This window comes from Pieris brassicae, chromosome 4, assembly GCF_905147105.1.
Source record: "Pieris brassicae chromosome 4, ilPieBrab1.1, whole genome shotgun sequence".
Lineage (NCBI taxonomy): Eukaryota > Metazoa > Arthropoda > Insecta > Lepidoptera > Pieridae > Pieris > Pieris brassicae.
The window spans coordinates 22,116,946-22,129,870 of record NC_059668.1 but is presented as its reverse complement, the minus strand read 5'-3'; the positions used below and the strand labels follow the sequence as shown (position 1 = coordinate 22,129,870).

The window sequence follows — 12,925 nt, the reverse complement described above, 5'->3', positions numbered from 1 at the left end:
TAAGCAACCCTATTAGAATTTTAAAATTAATAGTATTAAAAGCGTTGCTGAAATCTAGCAGTGTGAGAATTGTGAGTTGTTTGTGGTCCATGCCTTCGCGAATATCATCGGCTACTCTGACCAGAGCAGTAGTCGTGCTATGTCCAGGTCGAAACCCAGACTGAAGTGGATTCAGTATGGAATTTTTGTTTAGGAAATTATTTAATTTAACCGTTAAACATAACGTGCTCCTTGGAATCAATAATATTTGGATAAATATATTTTATAAAAGAGGATGTAATCACAGGAGTTTGCGTGTTGTTCCCACGAGAATGTAAGTTCATGCTCTCTCTCTAAAATATGGCGAGGGAGCAGGCCAAGCGTCAAACTCTTGAACGGATGCTTGTGGCGACTTGTGGGACTTGAATTCGTCTATGTATTTACGTATTGTACCCACGAGAATGTAACTGCTTTCTTCTATTTTACTATGACGACTGTTAAAGGACTGATCTTTGTTTTTTTGTTATTATGAATTAACTATTAATTACTTAAATATGTCATATGGAGCATGGTGTAATGGTTGCAGCTCCATACAAACATTTTATAAAACAAAAAACTTGGTAATTAAAAAGAGTGGCGGAGAGTTTATTGCCAGTTCTTCTCTTCCATTCTTCACCCTTGATTTGAGAACTGGCAGTAAATGTAAAATTAGAAGCGTTTAATGAATATTTATTTTTTATTGACGTTCATCGTACATTGTGTTACCTATATGAATAAATGATTTTTGACTTTGACTTTGAATAGGAAGAGGAAAGATTAGGTGCTTTGGCAGTGTACAATGAGAAGCAGTTAACAAGTAGGTTATACAAGGCAGCCTTGGATGGTGAAATCAGGTTGGGTAGGCCAAGACTATACCTGGACCAGAGAGGTCTAGATAAGGGACACGTTAATAGTAGCCATAACCGACCAGCATGCAGGGTAAATGTCAAGAAAGTTGATGAAACGAGTGAGGTGCACATGACTGTAGCAAGTGGAGATCTGTGGTTTAACCCTTCACCGTCTGGAAAAACGAATGACAATATAAATATTAAATCTTATTTTTACATAGGAGAAAGGGTCGACAGAACACACGATTCGTGTATGACTTATTTACTTTGTCATACGGTTGTGGGCATCATTATTATATATAACTTTATCGTATATTATGTACAAAAAAAAAACTGTGAGAGAAAATGACTCGGTAGGCATAAAGACCTATCGCCTGTTTCACTTTAGAAACCTTGCCGTGTTAATAATAATTTGTTATTAGGTATTAGTTTCTTTTACATATGTATTTACATATGTAGTCTACATATGTATTTACATTATATATTTGCAGATACATGCGACTTCTTCAATACAAAGAGTGCCCTCGTGAGTTGTAGGCTGCAATATTGCGAGCCACTCGATTGTAAGGAAGTTGCATGGACCTGGTTAGCGTTGTACCGTCTTATGTCGTTTTTACACGTGTATATCTTTTCTATAACATATTTTAAGAAGTACCTGATTGTTCTGAATGTAACACGTGTAATATTTGAGAGCGAAAATAAAATATTAAAATACCAAATGCTTAAGTAATCGATAAAGAAAAATGTATCTATATGCAGACAACGTTCTTAAGCTTTTTTACTTCTAGATTATAGAAGTACCTCAATACGCACTGTACATAAATTCTGGTATTACCTAAATAACAACTAAATGATTAGTTATGTAAATAATTCCAATTATCAGCATGATCAACCCTATTCATACGTAATTGAGTTACTGTAAACATCAGTAATGAAGTTCAATGATTCTGTTTATTAATGTAGCAATATAATACTTATTTAATTAATATAATATATATACTTTAGTATTGATGAGTTTCACTAACCATATACGTGCACGAACGTCAATTAAAATAATCTTCTGTATAATAAAAACATTAAACTAAATAAATATAAGTTTGTTTTTGTTTATAGGATAGGAGTACACGAGCCTCCGGGACGATCAAAAAGGGCAGCAGCCCATTGACACCCATTATGAGTGGATGCGTTGCCGCTTTGTGACATAGAAGTATGTTCCCACCCACCCACTGAAGACCCACTAGAAGACTGGAGGGAGCGCTAAAAATAAAATGTCAAGTAAAGCGGACCGAGAACGGTGAATGACTTCATTAAGGTGATACGGATGAAATGAGTTAATACGGCTCGTACTGTGATGAATCGAGGCAGGAAGGATCAACCCAAATAACTCTTCAGAACACTCTCTATAGTAGGTACACTTTGTAAAATACGCATGGTATTAATGTATCCTGCTTTGTTCATAACAGGACATATAAAAATGGTAACAATGACAACAAATACGGATTTTTAATCTATTAGGTCTGTATTGTTTCCCGTTCATTAATAAAAACTAAACCAGTAGTCACTGCAATTAAGACGTAAATTATTTTAGTTGAAATAGCATAATCATTGTGTCGTTTTTCAAGTCTTATTTGGAGGTTAAATAAAAAAAAAGTTTGGTTCAATACCTACGAAAATTATGGCAGAAGTTTAATAGGTACTGTAAGACTTGTGTTTGTTATGTCTAATAGTGGGTATACGCCTTGATAGATGCAATGTAATTCATTGAACAACTACAATACGATTAAGTTATTCAATTTACCTTATTGCATTGCAGTTCCTTCCGATGAATTCCGTGGGAGTCAAAATTAATCGATGTTTCACTTATTACAACAATACTATAATAATCTAATTAAACTACCTTAACGCTACCTTTTGCGTCTTAGTAGCGTAATACCTCCTTCGCCATGTTGTATGATATCATAGTAATAATAGACAATTCATGAAAAAAGTTTGAATACAATTTCAATTACAATTTTAATGAAGACGCTTCCGAATTAGTTGCGTTAAATGTTCCACAGACTACAATACAGGTGGTACACTTGACAGTTGACTATGCCCTATGGCGTCTGGAAAACTTTGTTGGGGAAAACAGGTTTTCTAAACAGTTGAACGAATTTCTAATGCATAAAAGCGTTGTATATTGATCACTAATAAATTCAATTCCATTAAACAAATAATAATATAAAAATCATAATTCCTTCCAATATTATAGCAATCTTTTGTGTCAATGAAGACACTTTTTTCTTTATTCTTTAAAAAAAATCGTATTGTTTCAAGTAATAAATAAGGTTTATTAAATGAACTGGCCATATTATGTACGAACCGACACAGGAACGTTTTATGTATGAAAGGATCTATTCTAAACAAAAAAAAATTATAATATTACAATAGCTAGCAATAGATTGTGTTTAAAAAGTATAAATTTAATATGAGAATCCTCTCATGGTCGATAATTTGATGGTTGCCTACTAAACAACTGCTTTAAATTTATGGTTTCCTAGAAAATAGCATGTTAAACTATGTAGACAGGATTCAAGATTTGGAGAACGGTGTTTCAAGATATATTTAATAATTGAGTTGTGATTACGAATTATTTAAATTTTAATATTCCGATGTCGCTGTGCACGATTGCTCGACTTGGCGGCCGCACGGTCGTGCGCCCAGATGGCCGTATTGGAAATCCTCCATCCTTAGGTAACGTTAAAGGTGTAGGTGATACAATCATAGAGAATAGCCACTGTAGCCGTTGAAAAGATAATGTAGTACTAATAAAAATGTATACTTAATCGCCTTCGTTTAGGCAATAAGTCTGACTTTCCATAATCGCAATTGAACGATTGTCAGACAATTAGTTGAAAGTAGGTTTGGAATTACATAACATTTGTCGCGTATTAGTGACATATTGTAGTGAAGTAAAACATAAAATGAGAAATCACCATTACTTGGCACTACGTGACTAGAATATACTATTTTTGTCTTCTGCTTCTCTCGATATGGTTAATGTAGACATTAAATAGTTTGTCTGACTTATCACTTTTTTTATAACTACACTAATATGTATTATTTATCGAGTGTGTTTAAAGAATAATAAATCAGTGGCTGTACAACCGTGTTAGGTAGGTGCCTCAGATTTTTGTATATGTTTCATTTTTAATTGTCAATCTAATAGGCAAGTAGGTGATAAGCCTGCTGTGCCTGACACACTCCGTCGATTTATTGAGTCTAAAACTAGTTTCTTCGCGATGTTTTCCTTCACGGATCGAGCGAATTTTTGCATCTGTTAAATATATTCATTGTCCCAGAAAAATAGACATATAAATAACTAACAAACATGAACTGTGTTGTTAGTAATATCTACCCGTTCACTATCCCCATATATATTGAATTAATGATAACGTCTGTTTTGACATTGATAACGTGAAATCAATTTTATTTGCTACATCATTTACACATTTATAAGAAACTGATATATAAACTATGCATAGGCGTTTTAAAGACAATTGTAGTAACTAATTTTCTTTAACCGGTTTAAGAAAGGCTTGTATATAAAGGCAAGTGATAACAGTGATCTATAAACCAAACAATAATTTCTCCCCATTAAAAACAACCCCTTAACTAGCTTAATAGTGGCCTAAGTCTGGGTATGATATTTATTATTACATACTTTTATTATTGTTAGGCATGATAGCAGCGATAATGCAAATCAAAATTCAGTGATTAAACATCAAACTATTTAATATTAAAACTCGTCAGAGTACGTCATCAATTAGCATTATTCGAAAAAATATCTAATATTGCATAGCGTTGTCGTTGCGTTTGACATCAATAGTAGGCGTTGGGTGGACGGATTGCTCTTAAAATGCAAAAATAAACACACATTTTACAGAATTATATAATGTAAATCTAAGGCAGTTTTATTCGGCCCAACTACTACTATGTGGAGTCAACTGCCGCTGATGTATTTCCGGACCAATTTATCCTTCAAGAAAAGAGCGTACCAATTCTTAAAAGGCCGGCAACGCACTCGCGAGCCCTCTGGCATTGAGAGTGTCCAAGGTCGGCGGTATCACTTAACATTAGGTGAGCTTCGTGCCCGTTAGCCCCGTGTTCTAAAAAAAATATATAATTATACTATCGTATTAACTCGTTCTAGTAAACAAAAGCACAGTAAGCCAGTTGCTTGAAAAAATTTTGACCGGTGTCGTGGGCTAGGGATAAAAGTAAATTCGTATAAGTATGCCACGTTATAAAAAAATAACTACTTTCATATCTACCTAAGTTCTCTAGTGTGTATTAAAAATCAAAGCACAAATGAATAAGTGGTTTACGAAGAGAAAACATATCAATATGAGAATCCTGAATATTGATCAAATGTAGTCTACTATTAAGTAACGTTACGTTTCTACGTTCATTTAGAATACTAAATAGTTCCTACTATTAAATGTAGAGCGAGGCCCGTGAGAGATCGTTCATCCATATGTCATAAAATTATAGTAACCTAACTACAACGGGCTCAAAAATGCCCGGACTAGACATAGAATTTTAAACAATTATTATTTTACCATTCACAAAAAAGAATTTAATAAAAATATGCATGAGAAATGGAGTCTCTAGAGTATCTAAAGAATATATAGGAGTTTGTGAAGGAATTTTTAATAATAAATAAATCGTTGAGAAATAAGAAGTACATTCAGATCGATTAATTATAAAAAAACGCACAATCAGCTATATAAAAATAGACATCCAAATGTCAAAGTAATAATAAGAACAGTTAAGAAATTTATAATTGTTGTCAAAACCTATAGTTTAAGTACTGTCCGGCGCTATAAAGACACCTTGAATTACCATCCCCATGAACACTTTTCCCTTTAACAAAAAATATAACCGGTTTTTATATAATGGTAAACTACATTATATAAAAAAATATATAGTATAACTTTATTTAATAATAAATAGTATAAAATAATAATACTTATTAAGGGTTTAATAAGTGTTAATATATGAAATTTTACGTTTATGTTACACATTGGTTCATGGTCATCAATCAGTAATTTAGTTAAATACTATCAAATTTTTTTTTTTAGAAATATTATTTTCGAAGTTTTTGTTGTATAACTAAAGGAGTGGTTGCTAAATAAAAGCTTTATTAAAACCTCGTTTTGATAATTCTACATATAATATATTAAAAATTAAAAACCTTGGCATGAACTGATGGATTCGAATGGATTAAAAGCGTTTCTTACTTTTCTTTTATTGTTTTTGTCATAATACACACGAACTTTCTCTGTGACGCATTTTTCTGGCTTAACCTCGTTTTCCATATAAATGTCAAAGTCTGATTTAGGGACCGGTTGAGTTTTATCATCGAATAACCCGAAGGCTTTATCAACTTTCAAATCACCCGTTTTCGCAGAAAAGTCCGATTTTTGCTGTTGAAACGGATATTTTGAATCCATGACTTTAAAGCTTTTCAGTTCCACACTAAAATATTAAAAATAACATTTTGATAAGACCAATCCCTATTGACACAATATTTTTGGTTTATAAAATTAAACATAAAAAAAAATCACTGCTACAACCTTTTCAGGTCTAGGCTGAGGCCCATGTATTATTGGAGGATTTATGTATGTTTCATGATAATTTGTCAAATAGGCAAGCAGGTGATCAACCTTCTGTGCCTGATACACCGGTTTTCTCACGATATTTTCCTTCACCGTCCGATCGAATGTATTTAACATTACATAGAAAGAAAGTCCTTTGGTAAAAGTCTATGACCTCAGGAAAGAATGTCACACACTGAAGTCACTAAGCCCACTGACACACACTGCTCTTTTCATAAACTTTGTAAGAGTATGAATTATTTCCAGCCTTTTCATTTTTAAAAGCAATGCGGTGGCTGATGAGTTTTGTCGAAATAAGTTGATTAGTTTGAGGAGCAAAGTTCCGTAAGAATGTCAAACAAAATGTAATTTCAAGAGCAGTCACACCATCTGTATACAGTCTAACATATTTGACAGCGCTCAAGATGAGTATGAGACTTATATACGCATGTAAACGACCTGTCAGTTTCAAATGTCATTGTCAAATTTATAAAGGTAATTCCATTAAAAAAATACAAGAATATACTTTATAGTGAATTCGATTCTATTAAAAAACTTATTAAAGACGATACAGTCTTATAACAAGCAGTAGAGCTAATAATACATTACCCATAACTTGAATCATCAGCAAAGTATTTAACGTGTACAGGATTGCCTTCCCTGTCTTTATACGTATATGTTCCCACAACTGTTCCATTTGGATATCGCCTTTCATCTTTTAATTCAGAATTATCAGGATCTATTCTTTGTATAGGATAAGCTAGAAAAATATTCAACTAAGTAGGTTATCATCTTTATTAGAGTTCCAGACTTCGCATCATCAGATACTGGGAAACTTCAGAGGTCTACGAATTTACTTTTATCCCTAGCCCTCGACCCCGGACAAAATTTGTTCAAGCAACTGGCTTACTGTACTTTTGTTTACCAGAATTATTTAATACGATAGTATAATTGTATATTTTTTTAGAACACGGGGCTAACGGGCACGAAGCTCACCTAATGTTAAGTAATACCGCCGACCTTGGACGCTCTCAATGCCAGAGGGTTTGCTATTGCGCTGTCGGCCTTTTAAGAATTAGTATGTACTTCTCTTGAAGGAAGCCTAAGTCAAGTTGGTTTTGAAATACTTCAGTGGGCATCTGGTTCCACATACATGCATACTTCCATTTATCATATGGAAGTCAAACTTGATTTTATAATGAGGCGCTAATGAGGAGATTGGAGTTGGGCTATCGAGCTTTCTATTCTTCCGTTTAAAAGATAAAGTAAAAAACAGTGTAATACGTTGCCCGCGTTTGTAATGGCAGATGAGTCAAAAAGACCTTTATTTGGAAAAGAAAAGAGGCCCACAAAAAAGCTAGGCAGAGTAAATATATGGAATCTGTTTTATAGTAATCGTACTAGATGTTGAAATGTCTGGTATTCGCTGTTTACCTGTGACTATAAGTAGAATAAAATTATGAGAAAAAAGAAAACAAATCATTAGCTTCATCCTTTGAAAGCTCTGCATCTTTATCACAGTTCCAACGTATACCACTGTTATATCTTTAAAATCAAAGCTTTAACCACATTTAAGATACTAACATCATTTTACATGTGTCATGTTTACTGTCAAAACTTTAATAATGACATTGTAATATTTGAATTCAGCGTAAAAGGCATTTAAAAAGTTCTCATTTAGAATCATACATCTACACTTTCCACAAAGTGATGCGAGTGTGAGAGTGTGGGCGGTGCTCTCATGTCTCCTCGTCTTCTCTCGTCCAGCCTCGCTGCCGCTGCGTTTGTTTTGGTTTTTGGGGCACGAGTAAAGGAACGAGGCGAGGCGAGAGAACCAACTACCCTCTCGCGTTTGCCCACTTTGTTGTTAACTGCTGCATTGCAAGGTTTTTTTATCATAACGAAGTGCAGTTGAAGCTTTGCCCGCACTGGCTGTCTGGCCTGGCGAGAATCTGGAGTCGGCTTTAAACAGTGCCTCTACAAACTCGTTGAGACTACATGAGGCCAGCCAAGATCAAAGTATGAGAGTACCTATAACTGGACACTATCTACGACATTAGATGCTTAGTGATTAATCAGTTGGAGTATAACAGCAAAGAACATACATTCGATTCCCGTGATTTTCGTGTTAGTAGGAACAGTATGATCACATTAACAATTAGATTAGTGTGTGCTATCAGTGAAAACGGACTGCCCCATTGGGGAATTTGAGGACGTCAAACATGACATACGTGTTATAATTTAAAGAAATATTGCCTTTCTTATTTATTAGTCTTAAATAAAATTGATTAATTTAATAAATAACTTAATATAATAAATAGTAGCTTGGAGGTTGTACACGATTAAATTGCCTTCTTTCAATTGGTTTGTTTATTTTGTTTTTCCGTTTAGGCGGTCTTGTCCACACCACAGGATCTTCTGTTGATGGATTTACAAATACAGTGGGTGTATAAGATTCTTGACGTAACTTGTTGCTCACGACTCTGTAATAAAAAATATCCAATACATAAAAGTATATACAAAAATCTTTTGCATTGAATAATTTCAAATTAATTGTTTTCAAAACAAAAAAATATTGTATATTTATTTAGGAACCCCCGCATATCTAAAAATTATAAATCAAAATGTATAATCAGAAAAAACTGGCAGCTCCCGCTGTGTACCACTGGATCTTTATATAGTGTAGTAATTTTTTGACTAAGCAAATGCTTAATCAAAAATTATTTTTGGAATAAGAAAATCTCTTTACCGGATGTGCAAGCAATCTTTCCTGCCTCACTGCACGCAAAACATTTCATTTCATACAAATATTATTGAACCAACTATTACTTTAAATCAATATCTACTAATCATAATATTATATTTAATCGCAGCGTAATGATTAGTAGCAATTAATTTACACTCAATTATAAGATCTCATAAAATATAAGATTTCATAAAAACTAAATTTTCCCGATTTCAAAACATTACAAATTCACTAACAAACAACATCTTCTCAACGGAAGCTTGCCAAAACGTAAAAAAACGTAAAAAAATTCTTATCGTGCAACAATACTCAATAGTTTAAATATTAAAGTCCAATATAAATGAAGAAATTATTGTCCAGTAACTTTAACATGTAATATCAAAAGGAAGAGACTAGCTGCCCCCAGCGAATCCTAGTCCTGGCTAGCGCAATTTTTTTTTATCCGAATATCATTTTAATTATGTATAATTTAAAAAAACTCTATCTAATGCAAAAGATTTATATTTTAGGATGTCAGTACCGAATAAATAAAAAATCTAATATATACGTAATTTTCCTACCTATATCCTTTGTCATCAGCAATGTAGTCAAACCGGCGAGCTTTCCCCAGAGCGTCCATATACCCATAGCTTCCAACTACAGTGCCATTTGGGTACCGCTCTTCAGAACGAAACTGGGTGTTTCCTGTTTCCGGGTCAAGGACATCGTATCCAAAAGTATATGTTCCTGAAAGTTTAACCTTTTGTAAAGCTAAGCCTATAGTGTTCATAAATCAATCAAAGTACATTTTTTTAAAGGTAATATTTTTTTTATTTTTTGTCTTTTACGAATATGCAATAATGTTCTTATTCTTCGCAAACTACATTACTTCATTGCTTATCTTGTAAAGCCCTAAGCGAAACATTGACATTCTGCCTCCAAACCACACTACCCACAGCTTATCTCAGTGGATTAGGGATGTTGAGACCCATAATTGTCTTTACCTGGTCACACCAACAGATAGGGGATTGACTCCGACTTCTGCCATCACTCCCTACCATTACCAAATTGTCGAGACTTTTTGGTTCACACCTGGCTATCTATCTTTTAAAAATATAGTAGAAGAGTTGTAATTAATTTGTTTTCATATTATTGTTAGTTTTGCCATTTACAACATAGCTTTATATTGTTAAATAATTTGTTTCCTAGTTAAAATTTTAATGAAAATGAGCATTCTAACCTTTAAACAATTTCTTAAGTTATTATTACTTATGAAACAAATTAAGTTGTAATTACCATTAGCGCCTCTATTAAAATAACTGGGCGTTTCTTCTGCTAAGCTGAGTCGTGGTTTCCTTAAATGTGTAGGCGCCGTTTTAACACTGCTTAAATAGCATAAAACGAAAGCTGCAATTACCTATAAACAGTAATTGATAGATAAACATATATGTATATAATATCAACTACTTACTAACAACAAAAAAATATGGGTCTTTGACTCAAGTTCCTTGCAATGTGTGCCTTGACAATTTCACTCAATTTTCTTAAGAGGTTTTCCTTCAGGAATAAGTGTTAAATGTCTTTCAAGAAAGAGTACTTAAGGCTGGCAATGCACTAACGAGCCCTGAACAATATGAGTATCTATATAAATAAATAATGAAAATTCTTTTGGCATTTTAAAATAGGTTTCAAGCATAAACTAATTTTAGTTTACTAAGTACGTGGTCCTAGGGTCGACTCGTCACCAATAGTTTTTCTTTCTCAAGCTCAATTCTACTACACTGATAATTGTTCGTACGATGAAGGTGGACTCAGTAAACCATATCCGCCTCAAAAATTGATCATAGACTAAAATCTCAGTTTTGTATCGCGTAGCCCGGACATAGAACGACCAATATTTAAGCCTTGTGATTAAGCTCGCAGAATATGGTTAAAAGATGTATTAAGAATATTCATAGCGCAGAATCACCTGCATCATGAACATGCACCACATACACCTTCACGTACTTACCCTCACTTTCACACTATCACACTTCAGAACCAAATTAGGTATTACTTAGTTGAATGCATTGAATTATTTGTAGTGTTTGTTCCCTTTTGTAAATTTTTGAACCTTTTGGTAAATATTATGTATTCCACCTTTTGCTATATTTTTAGTGTAATTTTTTTGAATATATATAACTTTTGTTAACTTCGAGCTTTTGTTAGATTTCGAAATAAAAGAGACAACTATCGAGACAGGCTTGTAGCTGAATTGTTATTAAATAATGATTTAGATTTAATAAATAATACATTCAATTTGACACAACTAATCCTATATTTAATGTAATAACGGAATTCTATATGAACCGCGCTGAATAATGCCGCTCGTTAGTTATCCTCAGCTAATACCCAGAGATCTCTTTTTATTAATGTTTATAACCCATCCTATGTCAACTTTAAGTTCATATTTCATAATATAATATGAAGAGGTATTGTTATATTTTCTTTTCATAATAATAAATTTTGTTTACGATCTACGAAAGAAAACACACATGGCGGAGTAACTGGGTTTGTATTCTGGTGAAACACTCATTGTTGGTGTTCACCTACAATGCTAATGTACTACCTTAGAAAATGCTAATGTAACAGGATGTCTACTGGGTAACGAATAGTTAGCTAATTTCTTTATGTTTCGACATTTCTAAAGTGATATTAGTTTTTCGACCTTCCGGACTGAATTAATAAATAGTTTTTTTTGTTATTGACAATTTACAGAATATTCATATATTTGCAGTAATTAAATACATTATTTTCTTTACTCACAGTGGTTGCCTGGAAGAGATCACTCGAAAGCCGACTCGATAAGGCCGCCCTTTTGATTTAATTATGTTCAATTTTTTTTATAGTGTAATGTAACGAAGTGTTAATAAATAAATAAGTAACAATAAATAAGAGATATCTTTGGAGTAGACCCTTGGGCCATGGGGTTCAAGTGCACAGGCGCTAATTAAAGATTTAAGTTGGCGCCTGGTACTGCCACAGGGACCAATATTTTTATAGTTTTAATTTTCTATTTATTATTATTACTATGTACGTTAAGAAATTTGTAAATACTGTATATTTATATAATAAATTAATACTATACTCGAGCAGGCAAGCTCCAAAATGCATTTGTTATTCAGTAATATATTTTTAGATAAAATAAAGATTTGTCAAATAATAAAGTAGAAAAAATAAAATAAATTCTCACCTTTAACATGGCTTCCATATCACAAACAGACCACTGCCGTACAATAACATGAAGACACCATGGGCAGGCACTTTTATGAGCCGTCTTCATTCAACTATATTCGGACTGAACAATTCCGCCGTGTATCGTAAAGATAGTGGGTGAAGGTAATTTCGCCCATATCCGTAGGCTGATGTCATGCCATTAGCAAAGTAATGGTCATTTGGAAGGCGACGAAAAGTTGCCTGTGGCTCGTAAAATTAGATAGTTAATTAGCCTTTTAGAAGAATTGTTATTGGTCTCACACGGTTTTTTTATTTATGGTAATACAAATGGATTGCAACGGAGAGCTTTGTAGCTGGCAATATTTTGCTGGAAACCAAGTGTATATTGTTCAAGAATTTAGTAAGTGTAATTTTTTATATGTAAATTTTTATGACGTCTGAACTTTGACAAATTTCGTCAATATTTACGACTTAAAACT

General features: G+C 33.2%; 2 protein-coding genes across 2 annotated transcripts; both read right to left on the bottom strand.

Moving 5' to 3' along the window:
* Window positions 1-4,629: 4,629 nt before the first annotated feature.
* On the bottom strand, window positions 4,630-8,075 carry LOC123708407. The gene is made up of 5 exons (XM_045659088.1): window positions 7,940-8,075; window positions 7,115-7,265; window positions 6,103-6,386; window positions 4,934-5,014; window positions 4,630-4,634 (listed from the first exon to the last, which is right to left on the bottom strand). The coding sequence occupies exons 1-5, from the start codon at window positions 8,013-8,015 to the stop codon at window positions 4,630-4,632; spliced, it is 597 nt and encodes a 198-aa protein (XP_045515044.1). The 5' UTR covers window positions 8,016-8,075.
* Window positions 8,076-8,810: 735 nt separating this feature from the next.
* Window positions 8,811-12,505, bottom strand: LOC123708406 (pupal cuticle protein Edg-84A-like). The gene is made up of 4 exons (XM_045659087.1): window positions 12,463-12,505; window positions 10,527-10,647; window positions 9,812-9,977; window positions 8,811-8,988 (listed from the first exon to the last, which is right to left on the bottom strand). Exons 1-4 carry the CDS (start codon window positions 12,478-12,480, stop codon window positions 8,811-8,813), a joined length of 483 nt encoding a protein of 160 aa, XP_045515043.1. The 5' UTR covers window positions 12,481-12,505.
* Window positions 12,506-12,925: the final 420 nt, after the last annotated feature.

Excerpts from the sequence above, each read along its gene's own strand:
- LOC123708406 (XM_045659087.1), bottom strand. Across the intron at positions 9,978-10,526 it reads TTTTAATAGAGGCGCTAATG|GAACATATACTTTTGGATAC; the intron begins GTAATTACAACT and ends TTAAACTTTCAG. Across the intron at positions 8,989-9,811 it reads GCTGATGACAAAGGATATAG|AGTCGTGAGCAACAAGTTAC; the intron begins GTAGGAAAATTA and ends TTTTTATTACAG.
- LOC123708407 (XM_045659088.1), bottom strand. The coding sequence starts at position 8,015 with ATGCAGAGCTTTCAAAGGATGAAGCTAATGATTTGTTTTCTTTTTTCT. Across the intron at positions 7,266-7,939 it reads TATTCTACTTATAGTCACAG|CTTATCCTATACAAAGAATA; the intron begins GTAAACAGCGAA and ends ATATTTTTCTAG. Across the intron at positions 6,387-7,114 it reads GCTGATGATTCAAGTTATGG|TGTGGAACTGAAAAGCTTTA; the intron begins GTAATGTATTAT and ends TTAATATTTTAG.